Here is a 24,889-nt window from a genome sequence, read left to right on the forward strand (position 1 = left end):
GATGGTTATAGCGGTAGTCAATTGTGGTGATCAGTGGTGGTTAACATTGGTCTAAGTGATAGTGATGGTTACAATGGCAATAGCAGAGATTTTAAGTGGATAAAGTGGTGATCCGATAATCATAGAGATGGTCGATTGTGGTTGAAGTTGCAATTGACGTTGGTGGTAGTAATCATAATGGTAGTTAGAAGAAGATCATAAATAAATAAGTAAATAAATAAAGTGATGAGTAGTAGTCATAATGGTAGTTAGAAGAAGATCATAAATAAATAAATAAGTAAATAAATATAGTGTTAGTTACTCAATTAGTTAGACAATTGAGTCTATAAATAGGACCACATTATCATCCTTTCAATACACTTTTTACTATGGCACCACATGAGTATTCATATGCTCTTTATCTTTCACTTGAACATGACCTTTATAAATTGTCTGCAGGAAAGTGTGGCAGTAGTCCTTGCAGCAATTGTGTTGTTAGAGCATACATTTTCTTTCACAAATACCCAACAAATTATGTAAGAAATTTATGATATTTGGCTTTTTTTTATATAAAACTTTCCTCCATTGAAGAGAACAAAAACACACATCGAAAATTTGTCATTTTTAATGAATCCCTTTATACAAGAGTTGACTCGGAACATTTTTTTCCTTGAGTGATAAAACAGTACCACTAAAATTTTTCAGAGTTTTTCATCCATCAAGAACATCAAAATCATCTTTTGGTAGAACTTTCAAACTAATGCTTTGTATAATTTTTTGGGTTAAATATATTTTTCATCTCTATAAATAACTCAAAATCTTGTTTTAGTCTATATAAAAATATCCTTTAAAGAATGATCCTCCTAAAGTTTTTCGTTCCTAGTTTGCCATCTATTTGGTTTAACGGAAGTTGATGTGGCATGACACGTTTGCACGCCACGCCACTTAAAGTCAACAACAAAAAATTATTTAGATTGAGGGGGTAACAAACCTCCATAAAACTATTAAAAAACAATAAGAAATCAAATCAATAATCACTCTCAAGAATCCTTTTCCACCTTTGTTTTTGCACCCCATATGTTTATGTTAATGTCTCGTCTAAATTTATGCTCTCTTCAAGGATTGAAATGTGTGTGTGGCTTTGTGGTGAAAGTTTGGGTCTTAAGGGTGTTCTCCTCTCAAGGTCTCAGGTTCAAATCCCGCTAGGCACAAATTGCCTATTTAAAAAAATGACTGAAAGGTGCATGTATGTTCTCATGTCTTAGTGTGGTAAATTGTTAACTCAACTTTGTTATGGGTAGCCAAATTCTGGAGATGCCTAGAGAGAAAATTTCTAGGTGTTTAGGCACCCAAATATTTCATGGCGACCAACATTATTTAGGAACTAAATGTGCTTGATCTGACAGTAAGTTCCTGCATAATTATAGGGGTTTTGCATCTAGGCATGTGCAAGTTCAACTTTAAAAATTATAGGTTTTGTATTTTGATGTAGTGGTTGATTATTGACAATTAATGGAAAATAAGTTTGTGAAAAAAAAACAAAGTTGAGTAAGACAATGCAGTTAAGAAGATGAAGAAGAAGAAGGGAGAACATCTGATTTACGAATTTAATTGATATTGACATTTGTAGGTAAAGAAAAATTGGAATGTAACAAAATGAATCCTCAAATTTATGGAGGTTTGAAACCCCTGCAATCAAACTTAATTTTTTGCAGTGTTGACTTTCAGTGACGTGGCATGCACCATGGTGTGACACGTCATCTTACATTAGACTAAATAGACGGCAGGGACAAAAGTTTGGACGAAAAACTTTAGAATGATCATTCTTTGAAGGAAAATTTTAGAGGGACTAAAACCAGATTTTGGGTTATTTATAAGGATCACAAACATATTTAACCCTAACGTTTTTAATTTACAATTAAGCTCTCGAAGCTGCAAAGCATTCTTTCAAAACAAGTTAGGTTTTCACGTTTGGTACCTTAATTGTTTTGGATCGATGTGTGTAAGTGATTTCAAGATTCCTTAATGTATTTCCCTTTGACCATTTTAAATCACGCGGTTTAGTATAACATAAAGCTTCTAAATGATCAAGCAGCTTATGACAAAAATTACATTTATAAGTAGGACACTAGGTTTTCTTTTTTATCATGGAAAATATTGATAAATGATTTATAAGGTTGATAACCTAAGTTATTTTTACTATAGGAAGCTCTTTGATTTGATAAATATGATACCTTTCCTCTTAGTAAATTTACCTAGTGTTTCATGATAGCTATTTACTTCACTTTTCAACCAAACACGTGTTTCACATTTAATTGATTGTATTTTGATCTCATCTATTTCATTTTCAAGCTCTTTATTATTATTTTCTAGAAGATCAATATAATCTTTATACTCTGCGATGCTTATTTCTAATTCTTCATTCTCTGTACTAAGTTTAACAACTAACTTAAACATTTGATTATACGTTAGATTGTTACCTCACAAATAATCTTCTTCATGGGTGGCTTCAAAGAAAACGTGTTTTTCTTCGTCATATTCTTTTGTGTTCTTCTAGAAGATGTTAGAACATAGTTTGGTTCTAATTATATCTTAGAGTTTTGATGATAACAATTAAATAAATTTTGTATAAGTAAATGTGGTACTCTAATTATATGTTTCTTATTTCAGAAGAAGTTCTAACTCAAGTACCATAAGAACACAGACTTTATGTAAAGCTGAACAAACAAAGAATGTAAAGTCACGCTGAAGTTCACGAAGTTCTAATACATGAAGTAACTTCTGAATGCACCAATCGCTGTAGAAAAATTCTGATAGAAGTTATTCTCACAAAGTCAAGACAAAAGTTGTGAAGAAAAGGAAACACAAAATGCAAAGTTCTGATACAAGATAAAATACCGTTAGAGACATAATGATTAAAAGACGACTGGAGCCTTTATGAGGAACAAATATTAAGAAGCATGCAAAGCACAAAACCAAGATGACACGCAATATTTATTGCAGAACAACTTACGAGGAAGCAACGTACAAATTTCCAAAGGCTATAAATAGAAGATAATTTGAAAAAGATTATGCAAGAGCTGCTCACGAAAAATCATATGCTGAAAGAAAATACTTTGCTCATGTTATCATTCTAAAATCATATTCATTGTACTTAAATATAGTAAAAAATCAAAGTCGTGATATAGCTTAGATTAAGAAACATTAACTTCACTAGTTAGAAGTTATTGTTGTAACGTTTCTTGAGTAACAAAGTTGTGGTTATGATTCTCAAGAAAACGGTGTATATTGTTCCTTGAGTAACCAAGTAGTGGTTAAGATTCTCAAGAAGACGTTGGCAGTTGCCTTCGTGAACCAATTGTAATCAAGTTTTGATTAGTGGATTAAGTCCTTGACGAAGAGAGGCGAAATCACCTTGACGGGTGGACTGGAGTAGTTTGAGTTCAAACGAACCAGGATAAAAATATATTGAATTTTTATTTCCAAAAGAAAACCCCTTATTCAACCCCCTTTTTAAGTGTTTTAATACCCTTCAATTGGCATCAGAGCACTTGATTTTGGGTGCAAACACTTAACAGTGTCAGTAAAAGATCCAGAAGGAAAACATTATGGAAAATGAGCTAAACAAAAATGATTTTACAAGACCCCCTATGTTTGATGGAGAAAATTTTGAGTACTGGAAAAATAGATTGGAAAGTTTCTTTCTAGGACAAGATGCTGAACTATGGGACATTGTGTTAAATGGTTACACACATCCTGTAGTTGCCAGTAAAAATATTGATAGAAAAAACATGAGTGACAAATAAAAGAAAGTGTTCAAAAACATCACAAGGCGAGAACTATCTTACTGAATGCTATCTCACATGCAGAATATGAAAAAATCACCAACAGAGATACTGCACATGATATTTTAGAGTTTCTCAAAATGACCCATGAAGGAAATGCTCATGTTAAAGAGACAAAATCTCTGGCCCTCATTCAGAAGTACGAGGCATTTATAATGGAAGAAGATGAGTCCATTGAAACCATGTTCTCAAGATTTCAAACTCTAACTACTGGCTTGCGAGTTTTGAACAAAGGGTACATCAGAGAAGATCATGTCAAGAAGATAATCAGAAGTTTACCTAGAAGATGGGGACCAATGGTTATTGCGTTCAAAGATGCAAAGAATCTAGATAATGTATCTCTTGAAGAACTTATCAGTGCATTAAGAAGCCATGAGATAGAACTTGATGAAAATGAGCCTCAGAAGAAAGGTAAGCCTGTTGCCCTTTAATATATTAGAAAATTTCAGGCTGAAGAAGAAAGCTCTAGTGACTCTGCATCAGAAGAAGAGAATGAGTTATCTCTTCTCTCCAGAAGAGTCAATCAATTATGGAAGCATAAACAAAGGAAATTCAGAAACTACAGTTGACCAGAAAATAAAGCAGAATCTTCTAGACATAAGCAACCTAGCAGAAAGAGCATTGTCTGCTATGAATATAAAGAACCAGGACACTTTAAGAATGACTGTCCCAAGCTGCAGAGAGAAAGGCCTAAGAAAAAATTTGAAAAGAAGAAAATTCTGATGGCCACATGGGATGATTCAGAATCTTTTAAAGCTGAATCTGACTTAGAAGATGAACATGCTAACTTAGCATAATGGCTACCTTAGGAGATCACTCTGGCTCTGAATCAGAAATTGATGAGGTATTCTATGAACTTACTAGAGATGAGCTTGTAGAAAGCTTATCAGAACTTCTGGAAAAGCATAGTAAACTCATAATCAAATACAAGAAACTTAAAAATAGTCTTGTAGTTGAAACTAAGAAACTTAAAGCAGAAAATTCTGAACTTAAAGAAAGTAATCTTAAACTCATAGAGGAATTAAAAATTCAAAATATCTCTAATTCAGATACTGCTTCAAGTTCGAAAGATATTCTAAAAGAATATGACTCTGGTTTTCAAAAATTTCTTGCTAGAAGCATAGACAGAAGCAAAATGGCTTCAATGATGTATGGTGTTAGCAGAAATAACAAAAAAGGAATTGGTTATGAAACACCCAAAGGGAAAGAACCATATCAAATTAAACCTGTTGATGATATGGTTATTACATATAAACCTTTACACACCCAATTTGAATTTGGTCACACACATGACATTAAATACACTTCTTATTCTGAAAAAATTCATGCTAGACATAAGTTCAAACAAAACTTTAGGCACACTAACACCAAAGGACCCAAAAAGATGTGGGTACCTAAGGAGAAAATAATATATGTTGTAGACATCCTTAGCAGCACAGTTGAAACACAAGTCATGGTACCTGGACTCTGGATGCTCGCGACACATGACAGGAAGAAAGTCTATGTTCCAAAGCCTGGAGCTTAAATCTGGTGGAGACGTTAGATTTGGAGGAAATCAAAAAGGAAAGATTATCGGTTCTGGAACAATTGGAAACGATAATTCTCCCTCCATAACTAATGTTGTATTAGTAGAAGGATTAACACATAACTTGTTGTCCATAAGTTAATTAAGTGACAACGACTATGACATAATCTTTAATCAAAAGTCCTGTAAAGCTGTTAGTCAGAAAGATGGGTCAATCCTATTTATTGGCAAGAGAAAGAACAACATCTATAAAATTGATCTTCAATTGTTAAATTTTCTTCCATATATTTATTGTTGCTCTTCTAAGATTCTTGCAAGTTGTGCAAGTTGAGAGTGTTATATTTGTTGCATATTATTTGTTAATATGTTTTTGTGTTAATTTCTATCACAATTTTACTTAAGCAGAGACTTATTAAGCGATTATAATAGGTATGTAATTTTGTGTTGAGTGTTTCTCCAGCAATGTTTTCTATAAAATTGTTTGCAATGTCTTTTTTAAAGCTGTCATGGAAGATCAAAACCCTAACACCACCTGGGCCATGATTTTGTTATAATTTTACATATTTTTTAATTAACCATATATTTTAAGTCATTTATACAAAGTAATGAGGTGTGTATCTGGCCTTGCGACCGACTAATTCCAACACAAGAATTGATAGCACCTAACATGATTCGAACTTAAGACTTTGAGAAAAGCACACTCTCAAGACCAAAACGTCCACCGCTAAACCAACCCTGGGGTTATCTCCATTAAGATAATAAGTTGACTAGTGTTTATTTTAATTGAACAAACTTAACAAAGAAAAAAAAACTCCCTTATGCAAAAGCCTAGAAAATTAACAGTCAAAGTTGAACATGGTGTATCAACAAAAAACATTCCGTTAAAATTCGGAGACAATTTGAAAACCAATGTTTCTCTATCCCCGCCTCAGAGCTCTTCTCCATTCCCAAACCCCAAAATGCTACCTTCTCCACTCTCTCAATTCCTTCTCCACAACCTCAGATTCAACTCCACAATCCTTCACCATATCCTACCTCACCAACACTTGCGGTTTATCTCCACAAGACGCTCTCAAAGCATCAAAACGCATCCATTTCACCACCCCCGAAAAACCCGATTCCGTCATCACCTTCTTCAAAACTCACGGTTTCTCCATTCCCCACATTCAAACCATCATCCTCAAGGATCCTGAGCTTCTAGTCTCAAACCCCATCAAATCCCTTTTGCCAAAGTTCCAATTTTTATCCTCCAAAGGCGTTTCCCCCTCTGACATAGTCGCTACCGTCATCAGAAGCCCTCGTTTCCTTCGTGTAAGCCTTGAGAAACACATTATCCCTGCTTTTGAATTGGTAAGAAGCTTCTGTCCCTCTGATCAGAAAGCTATTGATTCAATCATTGTTTGTCCCACTTCAATCAGTGACGGTCGCATGAAACCAAATGTTCAATTTTTAATTGATTTTGGGGTAACCCCTTCTTGTATTTACCATTTCCTTAGGACTAGACCTTCTATTATATGTTCTAATGATTTGAGAAAAGCTGTGGAAGAAATTAAGGAATTAGGGTTTGACCCTGCTAAAGTCAGTTTTGGTGTGGCATTATTGGCCAAAAGGGCTATCACTAAATCCCAATGGGATGCCAAAGTTGATGTCTTGAAGAAATGGGGTTGCTCTGAAGATGCAATTTTTAGTGCATTTAAGAGGCAACCCAACTTTATGCTTAGGTCGCCGGAGAAACTCAATGCGGTTATGAGTTTGTGGGTCGAGGAGTTCGGTTGGAATCCTTCTATGCTGTTGGCTGCACCGACGCTTTTTGGTTATAGTATAGAGAAAAGGCTTACTCCACGGGCTTTGATTGTTAAGTATCTTCTATCCAAAGGTTTGATAAATGAGGGTGCTTGTTTAGCTACACCATTTAATATGACTGATGAGCATTTCCAGCGAAGGTATGTGAAACGTTTTAAGGAAACATCTATGCTGTTAAAGATAAATTAGGTTTTCTAGTTACAGTATTGACATGTAGATCACAGGTCAAATTCTAGAAAATGGTTCTCTGGTTGGAGGAATTGAGTTTGATTGTATTTTTGAAATTTGCTTATTTAGAACTTGGAACCTGTTTGGGTTTAAGTCACAATCTGCCCTTATATCATTAGTTTTATATTTTATAAATAATTGATCCAAGATGACTATTGGTTTTGCGTTTTAAAAACGTGTATGGATTCATGTAAACATGTTCTTAAGGAAACTTAAGCGATTCGATGCTTATCCATCCTTTTAATTATTCGCTTTCAACATTTGTTGTATACAGTTTTTTGTGTTCATTTATTGTTTCTCATAAACCTTATCTCAAGTTACTGATTATGTTGTTATGAATTTGAAGAAAGTTTATTTTTTGTACCTGGCAACTGGTTTGTCTCTTATATGGAAGAACAGGATAACACAACATGTGTTTTAAATAATAACTATCTGTTGCTGTAAATTACATGGGTTGAACATACACGCACACATATACTTTCCAATATTAGGTTTCTATATGGTACTGAATGCCGGGCAATGGAGAGCCAACAAGAAATTAAACTCAGAATCTCGAAAGTAAGAATGTTGGGATAGATGAGTTGTTGCATAGAACAAGATAGGATTAGAAATATGATTATAATTATTAGTCATAAAATTGAGGTAGCTCTCATTGTAGAAAAGATGGTAGACTGTTGTGTTTGGTGATTTGGTTTTGTGGGGAGAAAACATGTGGAAGCACTGTGAAAGAGATTAACGAAATTTAGGATTGTTTATTACTTAGATGTAATGAGGATGTCTTTCTTTGTTCATGAGGAATCTGTTGTTGATGAATTTCTTTCGGTCATTCGAGGTTATATTTTTTTTTCTTGGACGAAGATAAGTGGATTTGGAAATTCTCGGTGTCCTCCGCTTACCATTCTCTTTTGACTTCTAATTATTTAAATCTTTCGTCCTCCTCAATAGGTTTCCCTCTAGAGAGAATTTATTTAAGAGAAAGGTGATTATTGACCCTGCTCTTATCGCTTGTCCTATTTGTGGTGATTTGGTCGAGTCGGCTTCTCACTTTTTTATTACTTGCGACTTAGTTAGTAGTGTTTTGTATATGATTTTCAACTCGTTGGGATTACAGACAGTCCTTCCTAAGGATTCTAGTCTTCTCTTTGAGAGTTTTCTTTTCTTAGGAGGTAGGATGAAGTCTAAGGGTGATTTTTCAATGATCTGACATGATGTGGTCTGGACTATTTGGAGGGCAAGAAATGAAATTGTGTTTTTAGGTACTATAACAAACGTGAAAGAAGTGGAGGAGAGAACATTTTTTTGGCTTGAAAATGATTCTTGGGAAGATAAATAGGAAACTCTTGCACCTTCACAGATTGGCTTCAGAACCCTATTCTTTAGATTAACTAATTGCAGATCGAGATTTTGACCTGATTTATAGTGATTGTGGTCCTTTGTTATTCCCTTGGTGGTTTCTGATCCGGTGTTGGTGGTTCAATTGGCTTGAGATCTAGTTTGTTCTTTCTTTGTGGTGCAGTTCTTAGAGGGCGGCTTCTTGGCTAGAGTTTATTTTGTTGTGGCCTTTGTTTTTGGCCTTGTAACTGGTTATAAAGAAGTGAAAACAATTAGTTGTTTGTTGAATTAGGGGATTATTCCAGAGTTGAGATTGTATCTGATATTTTTCCACTCTTATCTGGTGTATGTATATTTTTCCTTCAAGAATGTGATTGGTTTCTTAAGCAGAGAATTATATCTAGGAAACCACCCTTAGACTTGCTACCCTTGATTATATATCCCATCACAATGAGTTTCTGTGTTCAAGTAAAGGAACAATTAATAATTCATCTCCATTAGGCACATCGGTAGCAAGTCTAGGTTGGTTCTGTAACTCTTGTTGGCTCATTATCTTCGACTGCATTACAACAACTTTCCAAATCAAGTCCAATTCATCCAAAACCAAGTCTTCTTTCAGTATTTCATTTTCGCCCCCATAGCAAAAGAGTTCAATACTAATCTTTGAAGAGAAACAAAGCAAAGGAGGGGACTTTGGTGGCACCAAAGAGCCAAAGTGCATTGGCTAAAGTAGCGTAGTTGACCCTAGCCAACTTAGCCATACTTTTATCTGCCTCATTCCTAAAATAAAGAATCTTAACTACCTTAATGAGTTTAGAACTATAGCTTTAGGTATGTGATAATCATAATAGTCATGAAGACTATCCCTTCTATTAACAACTCACACCAAAGTATGTGATAATCATAATAGTCATGAAGACTATCCCTTCTATTAACAACTCAAACCAAAGTATTTTTCGTTGAGAAAGACGGGTCTCCTATCCCTCTATATTTTATCTAATGTGTTGATGTTTTCTCTAATATTATTATTTTAAGTCAGGCCTCTAACAAATTAAATGGAATATCCATGTCTAAAAATTTCTCTAGAAACATCTCATCATTTTTTAGTTGATGATAGTCTTGTATTAGGACTGGAAAAAATGAAGCAAAGAGTCTCTTAACTATCATCGATACCTACAAGAAAGCTTGGAATATCTCTTTTTTTTAATGGGTTACAAAAGGATAAATTCTACTACCGAATTAACATTTCAATTAGGTATAGAACTAAAAACTATTTAGGCCTTTCCATCTACGTAGGAAAATAAAATATTAATGTTTATTTTTATAAGCGAAGTTTATTAACGAGAGTACAAGGAGTACTCAAACCCATAAACAAACTCAATTGAAGTTTAGAAAATCAAGGAGAATGCATCCTGTTATACATTATGGTGCAACTTTTACCTCTGTTACCAATAGCATGTCACTTCCAAGACAACCCTTTGATACTCATAACAAGGTAATCTAGGTAATAGCATGTCACTTCCAAGACAACCCTTTGATACTCATAACAAGATAATCTAAAATGCATAGCTTACCATTCAATAAAATGTTTCATATATTCCATATGGATCATACTGTAGCCAGGCAACATAAACTCAAATTCTTCTTCTTAATCTTCCCTTAAAGTGCTTGTGTGAGAAGTTTATACTATAGTGAGTCAAAGCTCCATAAACACCAAGTTCTTCATACTCAACCAACTATAAATGTTCACCCATCCTCTTCAAAATATACAACGCATATCTTTTCATGCACACTTATTAAAGCGGTTGCATAAGGATACCAACCTACATTATGAGCTCATTCTTACTTCGTACATGCATTAAAGCGGTTGCATAAGAATACCAACCTACATTATGAGCTCATTCTTACTTCGTACATGTACCTGCTATTGTCTCGAAATTATAAATTTTGGTGGGGCAAAAAAGATAAAGAGCGCAAAATTCGAATTTTTTTTTTTAATAACCATTTTTTTTAAAAAAATTTCAGAAATAACCAAGATTTGAAAAAAATTACACAAATGTCACTTTTTTTTAAAAAACACACGTTGTCGCCAGGGGGGGTGGCGACAACACTGGGCCTGCAATGCAGTCGCCAGTGGGCCTGGCGCCCATGTGTATATTTTAGGTGTTGTCGCCACCCCCCCTGGCGACAACACCCCCCTTTATTTTTTTTTTCTTTTTTTTTTTTGTAATTTTTATTTCTTTTACATTATTTTCTCCTAATTTTTTTTATGTTATGCTTTTCAATTATTATTTCAAAATGGATTTTATAAATAATTTTTTTTTCCATGGTATAATGTTTTCGGTAATTTTTTTACCGACAAAATTAATGTTTTCGGTACTATTTTTTCTTAAATCTTTGTAAATTTTAGTGGTTCCAAATATTTTTTCCATGGTAATATTTGGTAATTTATTTTAATATGTATCATGAACTATTTTTTATTTAGTAATTTTTTTTGTGACCCATAAAATTTATTTAGTGTTGTAACCCATAAAATTTATAATAAAAAAGTTCATTTCATTGAAAGAGTAAATTACAAACATCATCGAAACTAATAACTATGTTGTGGAACTAGATCCACGATTGGGACATTTGGTCCTATTATGTCCTACCTCACGACATATACTACACTTCCTCTGCATTTTTTCAGTTACGTCCATCTCGGTTCTAATACGCCTGCTGTTTGGTCGACCGCTTTTATTCCGACGCATTAAATCGTTATGCCAAACTGTTTCCCCCTCGTACACAGGCCAATATGCCTCCATTGCTACCACCGGAAAGTAGTTGTCGTATACGCTGAGCAACGTTGATACCTTGTAAATTTCTGATACCAAAGATAATGCATCAAAGTGAGTATGTGAACATGCTGCAAGGACATGGGAGCAAGGCATGCGATATGCTTGAAATTGGCCACAGTCGCACCAACGATCTGGGATATTGACGCGATACTCTTGTCGTGGAAGCCCCTGGTTATGGTCAATTGTTTCCTTGACACTAAAGGTGTGGCCATGACGGTCGAACTCGGTCACTCGATGAGTGTTAGCCTTGGCAGATTCCTGTTGTATATATTTCATGCAGACATCGCTATATACCTGTTGTGTTTGTAACACTAAATTCCACCTCTTACCTCGTGTGGCGAACAAAGTTGCCATCCGAAAATACGTAGCACTAACAATGGCAGTTACAGGTAGGTTTCGTATGCCTTTGAATACCCCGTTCATTGATTCCACAAGATTTGTTGTCATGTGGCCCCACCTAGCCCCATCGTCGTATGACCTAGTCCATCTTGCTCTATCAATGCTGTCAATCCACATCCCTGCATCTGGATTTGTCAACGCTATTTCTCGGCGGTAGTATTGAAATCCAGGTTGGTTTAAGGCATACCCCGCGTTCACCAAGTGGTTCTTCAAAAATTTATCCTTGATCTCTCTCATAAAATTCTGTGCTATGTGCCTAATACAGTAGACATGCTTAGACGGAGTGTTGTGCCAACCATTTGTCGGATTGTTGTATGCGCTCTCAATAGAAGCGTGCCTGTCAGAAATCAAACAAAGATTGGGTTGTGGTGCGACTCTAGCTCGGAGATTCTTCAGAAAGAAACCCCAAGCAGCAGCTGTTTCTCCTTCTACCAAAGCAAAGGCTATTGGAAAAATGTTGCTATTTCCATCCTGCGCGACCGCCATCAACAAAGTTCCCTTGTATTTCCCATACAGCCACGTTCCATCAATTTGAATAATCGGCTTGCAAAAACCAAAACCGACGATGCATGGTCGAAACGCCCAGAATAGCCTATGGAAGATTCCATTATCTTCGAGAGGGGTTCCGTCCTGGGACTGTGCCGGCAGTGTCTCCAATATACTAACAGTCCCAGGTGAATACAATTGCAGTGCAGCCAGGTATCGAGGAAGTTGTTGGTACGATTCCTCCCAGTTGCCGTAGACTTTTTCAATTGCTTTCTGTTTCGCCAACCAAGCCTTTCTGTAAGAAGGTCTGTATTTGAACACAGAAACGCAATGAGAAATAATTGTCTTAACCTTCAGGGATGGGTCAGTTTCGACCAGAGGAATGATGGTATGACAGATCATGTCATGACTTAGTTTTCGATGATCTTGCGCCATGTTAGTGGTGACGCATGTATGGGCTTGAGATATCGAACGTATCACCCACGCGTTAAACTTCTTTCTGAACGATGCCTTCAGCCTGTATCCACATTCCGGGTTTTTGCATGCAATAGTGACTCTCTCTGGATTTGATCGATCGGCTTTAAAATCAACACAATTTGCTAAGTGCCAATTTTTTATGGCCAGCAGACAATCATCCTTCGAACGAAACGTGTCACCTTCTTTTAACTCCTCGCTTGACCTCATATATGGATTGTAGAACATATCGGACGATGGCTCGTCCTCTCCTAAATTAAGCGTTGTGAAATGTGCCGGAGGTGAATATGCATGTGTTTCCGGTACTCGTTCCGGTACTGGAACTTGTTCGTCACCTTCATCTTCGGATTCACGATTCACCAACTCATCAACAACATCTTCTATATCAGTTTCTTCGTCAATGACATGCTCGGGTTGTTGTTCGTCATCAACAACAGGATCAATAACTTGTGACTGAATATTTTGGGAAGGTACATTTTGTTCAACCACTATGTACAGTTCCAGATAATCATAACCAAAATGCTCATGGGTGAGGAACATGTTTTGAACCTCTAAGTCAGTTGATATTTGTGATTGACAAAATATGACTGAGTTGTTAGGTTGAAGAAGGGGTTGTCGGTAATATATCTGAGACACATGTTCTCTTATTTTGGATTCGATTTTCCTTTTTAGATACGAGAAATCAGATTGTCTATTTAGAGCAAAACGTGTTGAGTTTGTGTTTCTAAATAGATAACCGTTTGTGTCGCAGTGGTATGTCTCACCATTCATATGAACACGAACTTTGTACTGCGAGGTGGATGCCATAATTTTGCTATAGGATTGTGTTGTGTTGCAGAAGTGAGAAATGGTTGGGATAGTTTGTGTTTGTAGTAAAAAATAGTATGTGAGGTAGTTCCTATATATCATGCAAGAAATCCTACACAAGGGTAATGCATGCAATAATTCTGCAGAAGATAGTAACTTTGACATGACTAATGCATGCCACAAGAGATTCTCGTCCCCACCTCTTACACAGGGGTCATGCATGCAATGAATGAGGCAATAATTCTGCACAAGATAGTAACTTTGACATGACTAATGCATGCCACAAAAGATAGGGCTGCATGCATGAAGATAGGGGGAATCGTTGCAGGAATCTATCAGGAATCGTTTCAGGAATCATTACAGGCGCATTACAGGCGCATGCTAGTGTACAGGAACTCGTTTCGGACGCATGCGAAGGACAGAAAACAGATGGGGACCATGTGGGGCCCTGAATTTTATTCTACAAAATTATTGTTTATGTTTTTCCCTTGTAAATGAAACCCTAATTGTCCCTCTATAAATTAGGGTTTCTTGTGTGCATCAGTACACACACGAAAAAATGAGATCTCGAATAAGGCCAGATGGCACGCACCGGACTACTGATCCTCCGCCACCTGTAAGGCGTTTGGACTATCAACCTCCCATTGTCCGAAGGAACGGTTACGTTATTTTCTCTGCCGTCAAACCTCCCATGCAGGTAATGTTTTGGAACATTCAATCCATGGATCAGCTTAAGAGAACTCTTCTCAGGTTTTTGGAGGGAGAGTGGAGTCCAGGCGAACAAATCAGATCTATCAAGAGACTTAGAACAAGGGGAGGTGTTTTTCTTGAAAGACAGCGTTGGTGGGAGACAATGGAGGACGACATTCAATGCACTCGAATGATGGAGGACAGAGAAGACATTGTCCTAACCGTTGTAATATCCTAGACGTTACAGTTTCTTTATTATTTCAGCTACTTCTGTACCGTCCAATTAAATGCTCTGAGCATATATTAATGAAATTTTTTTTAAGATTACAAAGTTTCCAATTAGTATTTAAGTTATTAAAAATTAGCAAAATAAAGGTGTTTCACCCATTATAAATAAAGGTGTGTGTGTGTGTGTGGAGTTGAAGTACCAACTCTTTCTTCATTCTTACTGCAAACACTGAAAATGAACTCAGTTTGGGCTGTCGTTTTTTTTGAGGAAGGTAGTCACATGCGTGTCTGCCTTAACCCCCATTGGAATTTCCAGAGAATTGTTAGAGCCATCAACACCGGGTTTCGTCAACTAGATGGTCCGACCAGAAAAGTTAAACAGATAGATTACCGTTGTCCATACATTACGTTGACGGATAATAATCCAGAAGGCACCTACATGTATTATTGGGACCGCGTGAAAGACGATGTGGACGTGGATCTAATGTTTTGGACACATAGTGGAGAGGTTAACCGAGGCGTTGAAGATCCACTTGTTCTTGCAGTGATACTCGAGTAGTTTAGATTAAGTGTTGTTGTGTTTGTTGCAATGATCGAGCGTGTACTACAAGTTGTTATGTGTTATTTTCTTAGATGTTTTTAGTTTCTGTGCTGGTTATTGTCAATGTACCTTTTTAATTAATGAATGAATTAATGTTTTCCATAACATATATATATCTGCGCTATTTTAATATAAAAGTCTCAAAAGCTATTATAGTTGTATGTTTTAAATGAATTCACACTAATGATAATGCATGTCACAAATTATGATATGGAATTAAAATCTATTATAACATAAAATTTTCAAAATGTAACATAAACATGAAGAGACCAGACTAATGCACGCCATAAGAGAACCTCGTCCCCACCTATTACACAAGGCTAATGCATGCAAGAAATGAACCAATAATTCTGCACAAGACACTGTATATGACGTGACAAGACTCTGCAGGGAATCTCGTCCCCACCACAGACATGAAGTGACAAGGCTCTGCAGGGAATCTCGTCCCCACCACAGACATGACGGGACAAGACTCTGCAGGGAATCTCGTCCCCACCACAGACATGAATTGACAAGACTCTGCAGGGAATCTCGTCCCCACCACAGACATGACGGGACAAGACTCTGCAGGGAATCTCGTCCCCACCAATAATTCTGCACAAGACACTGTATATGACGTGACAAGGCTCTGCAGGGAATCTCGTCCCCACCACAGACATGAAGTGACAAGGCTCTGCAGGGAATCTCGTCCCCACCACAGACATGACGGGACAAGACTCTGCAGGGAATCTCGTCCCCACCACAGACATGAATTGACAAGACTCTGCAGGGAATCTCGTAATAACCTATGCATTTTGGCTATAAATATGTTCCCAAACTTGTTCATTTTCTTCATCACCTCTTATACTTTCATCAGAGCAACTTTGTGTTTCATCATCAACAAACATGTCTCTCCTAACTATGGGTCAAGAGCATCGAGGCACCATTGCAAACATTGCCACTTATGTAAGTTTTAGTAAACACTTAATTTTTTTTACTTAAATTTACTAATTTCAAATACTTATGGGAGGTGTTTTTTCTATAGGATGTCACGAGATTTAGGACCCGTGCTGGTAAGATGATTGCTCCTGACCCTTTGATTGTGGACTACGTTAAACGTGCAGGATTTGGTGAGGTAATGAACTTAACACATACCTCAGTTGATATGAAGTTTATATTAGCATTGTGTGAGCGTTGGAGGCCTGAGACTCATACTTTTCACCTTCCAATGGGTGAATGTACCGTCACTCTAGAGGACGTGTACATGTTGTTGGGTCTCAGAACAAATGGAAAGACAGTGTATGGAAATGTCCAACAACCAAACGCCCTATGCGTCGAATTGTTGGGTGTGGATTTAATAGAGGGTGAGGGGCAACAAAGGGGTAGGGGCCAAGGTATAAAGCTTGCTGGCCTTCAGGAAGCTTATGTTGGGATTCAATTGGATCAGTTTTCTGACGAAGAAACTATACTGCGGAAAACTAGGATGTATATTATGTTGTTGTTTGGTAGGTTTCTATTTCCCGAAGGCACGGGAAATAGTGTTAATTTTATGTACTTGTGTTTACTTGGGGACATTGATGCAATAAAGACATATAGTTGGGGTTCGGCTGTGTTGGCATACCTATATAGTTCCTTATGCAAATGTGCAAAAAAGGATAGTTGTACATTTAGTGGATGTGCATTCTTGCTACAAGCATGGGCATGGTGGAGGATGCCGATATTGGCCCCTGCAAATCCAAACAGTTACGCCTTCCCTTACGCTTCAAGGTAACGTTTGGATCTTATTTTAATTATTGCTTTTTATTCTATTATTATTTGTAACTATATTGATTTATATCTTTTAATGTGTTTAGGTTCAATGCACTTGGAATGGATTGGTCCAAAACGCCTGATTCCAAAATCATTTTCTACCGCCAGCTATTAGATCGACTAGGACCCCAAGAAGTAATACCTCTAAAAATGTCCATTTTCTAAATATATTTTTAAAAATAACTATCTTCTATATTCTGAAATTAATATTATTTGCTTTGCAGTTTATTTGGCGTCCTTACTTGGAATTGGACCACGTACCCGACCTTGACGAGGCGGCTATTTGGACAGCAAAATCACCCATCATACGGTTCACCACTGTGGAGATGCACCCGAGTGATCGTGTGAAGCTCCAATTCGGCATGCATCAAGGTATCCCTGACCCACCTGAGCCTGACTGTTTGGGACGTTGGCATCTTGCGAAGGTTAGCGAACAGTGGTACGTACAAAATTACAAGTCCTTTGCCATAGAGCAGCGTAAAATATGGGCTCGTCGATCAAAAACGGTTCTAGAATTTCCTGTGGCGCCGGGAGAAATGAAGCCAACTGTTGAGTATGTAAACTGGTACAGGACCGTCACAAATCCTGAAATGATTGTGTCTGCCCCTTTCTATTTAGCTGACCCGCGAGCACAACCTCCATATTTTGGAGGACAACAACAACCACCACCAAATTACCACCAACAACAACAACACCCACCGCCACCAAATTACCAACAACAACAACAACCACCACCAAATTACCAACAACAACATTACCCACAACAACACCAACAACAACAACAACAAAGTTACCACCAACAACCAATGCAACCACAAACACCTTTTTACCAACAACATTCCCAACAACTCCACCCGTTTTTTTCATCCCAAACTCAACCACAAAATCAAGATTTCCATGCAGGGAGCTCTTCTAGATCACATTTCCAGGAATTCCATGCGGTGGGCTCTTCAAGATCACCACCAATGACCCCCGACATGGGCATAGAAGAAGAATACCCGCAATACACCACATTCGACCAACACACATCACAGTACCCCAGCCAACAATTTGACTTCAACACACCGCCACAACCATTGTTTTTTAACCAAACCGGATCCACCACCAACTTCCAAAACTTCCAGGCCGCACCCACTAGGAGAGATTTTAACCCGCCTAGACACAGCTTCGACAGCGCCGCAGGCACCCGCCTATCATATGGAGGGAATTCTATGGGTCAAGATGTTGAAGACACAGGTTTCATTCAGGGACCGTCGACTATGGCACAAGACGTACCAAATAGAAGGGGGCGTGGTCGAGGGAATAGGGGGGCATTACCAACTCGTGACCCGTCTACACGACCCATTCGGCAACCTCAATGTGGATCGTACCATGGTCCACGTGGCGCGCAATAAGATTTTTTTTTGTATCTTGAATGTATTATTTTGTAATGTTTTTAATTATAATGTATTTGTAACGTTATTGTATCTTAATATATAATTATTTTAACGAATGTCCAGCTTATATTTTAATGTATTTAATATTTTTAAAAATAATATTATTTTTTTAAAAAAATAGTTAATCTTATAATTTATTTTATAATATAAATATAACATTATTTTACTAACCAACTTCACAACTATATTAACCACAAAAATATAAGTTATTAATTAATTATTTTACTTCTAATTCATTAACTACTTCCACAACATGGATAAAAAAAACAACATGGATATAAGTTAATTAACATTTATATTCCAAAAATAATTTTAACAACATGGATAAAAAAAACAACATAAAAAAATTATTGAAAAATTGTTGTTAAAACAAAACTCAAAAAAAAACTAAAAAATAATATTAAAAAATGTTAGATATTAAAAAAAAATACTGAAAAAAATTAAGAGAAATTAGTGTTAAAGAAAAAAAAATACAAAAAAAAAAAGAAAAAAAAAATAAGGGGGGGTGTTGTCGCCAGGGGGGGTGGCGACAACACCTAAACATTGCATGTAGGCGCCAATGGGCCTGGCGACGACGTTATGGGCCAGGTGTTGTCGCCACCCCCCCTGGCGACAACGTGTGTTTTTTAAAAAAAAAGTGACATTTGTGTAATTTTTTTGAAATCTTGGTTATTTCTGAAATTTTTTTTTAAAAAATGGTTATTCAAAAAAAAAATTCGCAAAATTCATCGAAATCAATTTTTTTTAAAAATTGAAATAATCGTTTTCTCTAAACTCTATCCCGAATTCAAACAAACATTAAAAATAACAAATTAAAAACAATCTTGATGGGTGAAGTTGGTGTGGGTGGGCACCTTGCACGAGTTTATGAAAATGGTGGTAGAGGTGATGGTGGGTATAAAATCCAGATTCCACCTTGTTTATGAAGAAAACGAACATTACATGTTTTTGTGTCACTAAATCAATTATTAAAGTTCAATGTTACAATATTATGAAAAGTTGAGAGATCCAATTTTCTTTTTAAAGTTATGAATGAATCCCGAATACAAGATTAAAGTCTTCAAAATTTTGAAATTATTTTTATCAAAACTAGGGGTGATCGTATCCGAACCAATCTAAAAGGAAAACCGCAAACCGAACCAATCCAAACCGAAAATCGCAAAAACCGCATTTGGTTTGGATAGTTTTGGATGATTTTTGCGCCGAACCGCATGGTTCGGTTCGGTTTGCGGTTTTCATTTCACAAAACCGAACCAAACCGAACCGAACCGCATATTTAACTAAACTTTTGAATTTCTATAATTAATTTATTATATTTCCAATCCAATTGCAATATTGTACACTCACGTCATGTGACTCACTATTCCTTCATTCTTCCTTCCTATTCAACATGTCAACTTCCTTCTCTGATTTCTCTCTCACTCATTCTAGAGAAACATTTGGTGTATATGTAGTACTGATAATATTTAGTCATGAAGTTGTAATGTTGTATTAATATTTAGAATTGAAGTTATCTGATACTTGTATATATAGTATGTAAACTGAAGTTATATTAGTAATTTAGTATGTAGTATATGTAAAATACATAGTATGGTACTGCAAAATACATGATACACTTATATGGTAGTAATTTTGGTGTAAAATACATGTATGGATGAATGAATTATTTTGGTGTAATTAGTATGAAAAACTTCTTTTTAATGGTACTGTAATATATGTATGGAAGAATGAATTATTTTCCTTTTTTTATTTCAGTACATTTTTATTTTATGGTGTAAACCGCAGCCCACCGAACCGATCCTAAGCGCATTGGTTTGGTTTGGTTTGGTTTGGATGACTTTTTAAAAAATAACCGAACCAAACCGAACCGCATGCATTTTTATCTCGCGGTTAGGATAACTTTTATGCTCAAAACCGAACCAAACCGCACCGCGAACACCCCTAATCAAAACATTGTTTTAAAATTTCAATCCAATATAATTTTAAATTAAAAAAAAAAACCACATGTTGATGTGTCAAATGAGTTTGTTTCCCTCCTCCGTCCCCTCTTCCCTAGAACCCTCATGCTCAATTCCCAAAACGCTCTCTTCTTCATTCTGAACTTGAGTTAATCTATGATGCTGAAATTCTTCACCACCACCACCACTACTCTTACCTCATCAAAAACCATTTTCAAATTCTTCTCCACTTCCACCACAAACCCACAATCCTTCACCGTCTCCTACCTCATCAACAACTGCGGCTTCTCCCCAGAAACCGCCTCCAAAGCTTCCCAAACTCTCACTCTCACCAACTCCCAAAAACCCGATTCAATTCTCGCCTTCTTCACTACCCACGGCTTCTCCATCTCACAACTCCGCGACATCATCAGACGTGAACCCTGGCTACTCTCATGCGACCCCAACAAGGTACTTTTACCAAAGTTTCAATTTTTACTCTCCAAGGGCGCTTCTTCCTCTGATATCATTCGTATCGTTAATGCAAGCCCTAGACTCCTTAGAAGAAGCTTAGAGAATCATATAGTTCCTGCTTATGAATGTGCAAAAGGGTTTCTTCAATCTGACAAAAAAACCATTGCTTGTGTTAAGCGTTTTTGTTTTCTCTGTCAAAGTGGTGTGGCAGAAAATGTTAAAGTCTTGCTTGATAATGGAGTTTCTCACTCAAATATTGCTAGGTTGTTTCATTGGTGGCCTAGTATAATTTGCTCTTTTGATTTGTTGAACACTGTTGAAGAACTGAAAGAACTCGGTTTCGATGGGTCGACTTCGGCTTTTAGTAAGGCGTTTCTTGCGAAGAGAAGTGTTACGAAAGCGAAGTGGGATGAGAAAGTTGAAACCTTTAAGAAATGGGGTTGGTCTGATGAACTGATTATTGAAACGTTTAAGAAGCATCCTTTCTGTATGCTGGTATCGCCTCGCAAGATCAATGCGATTATGGATTTTTGGGTTCATCGCTTAGGTTTGGATTCTTTGGAACTTGCTAGAGCTCCTGGGATTCTTCAATGCAGTCTTGAGAAGAGGATTATTCCTAGAGCTTCTGTTGTGCAGTTTCTTATCTCGAATGGCTTGCGACGAAAGGATGCGGGTGTGTATACGCCGTTTGTTGTATCTGAGAAGTTGTTTGTGGAGAAGTTTGTGAAAGGTTTCGAGGAGCATTCTTCTGATCTCATAAAGCTTTATGAGGAGAAACTGAATCTTGCAGATGGTACGAACAGCCTTCTGCTGGTGTGAAACATCTCGATCAAGTTTTGGTTTGATTTAACTAACTGGTATTACTCTGTTGAAATATTTGCCCTGCAATGATGCCTCACAATTTTTTATTTACAATCATGCTAGCTAGTTTTCATCAAACGTTGTTCCTTATGAGATTTCCTTTTTCCTGCTGAATTTTTACATATGTTTTAAGAATACTATATGTAGATCCGGTGACTCTTCTCACATTGATAATCTAGCTTCAACTAGAAGTTTGTGAAATGTTTTGATGTGAAAAAAATGAGCGTTACGTTTGCAAAAATAACAGGGACAACGCTTGTGTGTGATTTTGACCAATTATGTAGCAAATTTTGCTGACTCATTTTTTCGTATCATATTTACTCATTCTCTTGAAATGCTAGTCCTCATGTCTACATTAAGACAATTCAAATGGTTGTGCGTATCATATTTGTAAGAACTTTTTAACAGTACTATTAAGTTTAATTTGGATTATCCATTGTGAAAATTATGCTTTCCCAAGATACTGAGACACCCTACTAGGAGACCATCCTTGTGAACAAAGCCATTACTCTGTTGTTTTGTACTTGGCCTATGATATATTGCTCTTCCCACTTCTTGAACACTGGAACTGAAGCAATTGGGTTTTGGGTTTCAATTCTTCAACTTCAACTTTTGGAGTTGCATTGATGGCCAAGAAAAGTGTGAACAAAACTAGGTGGACTGGGAATGTTGAAACCTTAAAGAAATGGGGTAGGTCTGATGATCAAATTATTTATGCATTTGTGAAGCTGCCTTATTGTATGCTGTCCGTCGTTCACTCATAAAATCAACGTAGTCATGAGTTTTTGGGTTGACTGCTTAGGTTTTGATTCTTTAGACCTTGTCAGTGCTCCAAGAATTTTTCTACCAAGTCGCGAAAAGAAGCTTATTATGAGGGAATTTGGTTCTGCAGTTTCTTGAATTGAAAGGTCTGAGGAAAAAAGACGCCGGCTTAAGGACAGCGTTTGCTCTTTTGATTTGTTGTATTGGAAAGGTTTGTGAAATGCTTAAGAAGGATTCATCTCTTTTGTTAAAGTTGACGAAGCCTTCTTTGAGTGTTATTGTGACTTGACTAACTTGTGTATTGTTGTGTTATTTTCTTGAAATACTATAGTCCTTTGATGTCAGGCAAAACTCTGAAAAACTATCATGCTATTGCTAACCAATTTTCAGTTAAGATTATTTCTTATGATATTTATTTTTCCCAGACATTTGAAATATGTTTTTAAGAACAGTAGTCTGTAAATCTAAAAGTATCATTTTAATGAGATTTTCATCTTAGTGAGTACAAAGGTAAAGAAAATATGTCAAATAGTCAATGGATGTATGTTTTTCACAACAGATTGTGTTTGTCATTGAAACATTGTGTTGAGCATTCGATTAAAGCATGAAGAGTACAAAAAGCTGGGTTTTTTAAAAGGCTATATGACAAGTCTAAAACTTATGAAAAGCTGAAACAGGTCTAAAGTAATCCAATAAAACGATTGTTATTGAGATTGTTAACATCTAATAGGATTCAAACTTGAGACATTGAGAAGAGAACACTCTTAAGACCCAAACCTTCACCAATAAATCAATTCTTAAGAGTTTGTCATAGTTGAATGTAAGTCAACCGCATGATTTTGCATATTTCTTGAAAGAATAAGAAACAAGATATTGTCTATTGTTTTTCTATAGAAGTTGAGTATCGAGTTATGATATCACCATTATTGAAATAACTTGATTATGTTGGTTATTGTTTGACATTTGTCTCTTGTTCTGTACTAAATATACAAAACACACCCACAAATGTAGGTTATATTCATTTTTGATGATGTTTGCCAATAAACTCAAAAACTATAATCATGCTGAATATTAAATTATTTGTATACCAAAATAAAATTGTCATGACATATTCACGTATACACTAATAACTTTTTAAATAAATAATTCTAGAATCTACAAAAACAATTCAAAATTTTAAAGTATCTAAAATTGAAAGAATCAAATGTTTAATTTTACCTTACAATTTTTAGATGTAATCAAAAGATACAAAATCTAAATTTTGGTGCAAATTTTATGTGAATCAAAATTGAAAGATAAAATAAAATGCGATAAACATCTGAACATGCATTAACACAATCTTATGATTTACGGAAAAAAATGGACATTAGGAAAATAAGATGAACTTGAAAGTTGTAATATTTTAATGACCATGTAAACCATATGTTTGTTGTGTTTGTCTAAGATAAAATTGTATATAAACTCAAATTCTGGTATGACAGAACCCAGATGTCGTATATGATGTCGAGACATCTAGTCTGTTATAAAAGCTGCAATGGTAGGATAGGATGATCTTCAATTTTGGTTAACACTAGTATGCTAAAAGATCATAAGAATACTGGAACCATTTATGCATAATGATAACACAATTATCACAAACAGATTTTGATATGGGGTGGTTCAATAAACGCACAAGCTTTGGAAGTAATCCATGATGTCGTATCAAATGTTACGACATCTTATACCAAATTAATAAACCAGTGCAGAAAATAAATAACACAATGAATTATTTACCTAGTTCAGATTCACAATCCTACTATGGGGGCTACCAAACCAGGGACAAGTCCACTAAATATAATCAATTCATAGACCCTCAGCAAACAACCAGTTTGCAATCTAATCACTTAATACTACCCGTGCTATACTTTTACCTAAGACTCACATAGGTATGAGACCCTCCTCAAATCCCTTCAATCACAACCAGTGATAACATCAACTAAGAAACTGAAGACACACTTCAAGACAAAAACTTGATCTTGCTTAAAAGCTTCGATCAAGAAACAAATCACTCAACTCTTACCTACAAGTTTCGAGTGAGAACAATATTTCTCTTACCTACAGGTTTTGAGAAGAACATGGCAGCCATCCCACATCCCGGGTGATCTACCTTGACAAACTCTAATGATTACATCTTTCCAATACCCGACTTACTTACTAAACTAGGTTACAAAGCTTCCTATTTATAACTTATTCCCAACTGGACTTGGGCCTTCAATCACAGCCTTATTTGCTGTTACAAATCAGCAGAAAACTTCTGCTAAAAGAAAGGTTTTCAATCATAAGTTTTCTAAATTATCTCCATAATTAGAAACTGCATAATTTTCAATATTCTGACTTGATTCTCTTGTCCTTTAAACC

General features: G+C 36.1%; 2 protein-coding genes across 2 annotated transcripts; both read left to right on the forward strand.

The window, feature by feature from the left end:
• Positions 1-6,181: 6,181 nt before the first annotated feature.
• On the forward strand, positions 6,182-8,443 carry LOC131603082 (uncharacterized). The gene has a single exon (XM_058875335.1). The coding sequence runs from the start codon at positions 6,259-6,261 to the stop codon at positions 7,339-7,341; it is 1,083 nt and encodes a 360-aa protein (XP_058731318.1). The 5' UTR covers positions 6,182-6,258; the 3' UTR covers positions 7,342-8,443.
• Positions 8,444-20,572: 12,129 nt separating this feature from the next.
• LOC131595301 (uncharacterized) lies at positions 20,573-21,688 on the forward strand. Its single transcript, XM_058867657.1, has one exon. It carries the CDS (start codon positions 20,573-20,575, stop codon positions 21,686-21,688), a length of 1,116 nt encoding a protein of 371 aa, XP_058723640.1.
• The last annotated feature ends 3,201 nt before the right edge of the window (positions 21,689-24,889 follow it).

Source organism: Vicia villosa, linkage group LG1 (genome assembly GCF_029867415.1).
Source record: "Vicia villosa cultivar HV-30 ecotype Madison, WI linkage group LG1, Vvil1.0, whole genome shotgun sequence".
Lineage (NCBI taxonomy): Eukaryota > Viridiplantae > Streptophyta > Magnoliopsida > Fabales > Fabaceae > Vicia > Vicia villosa.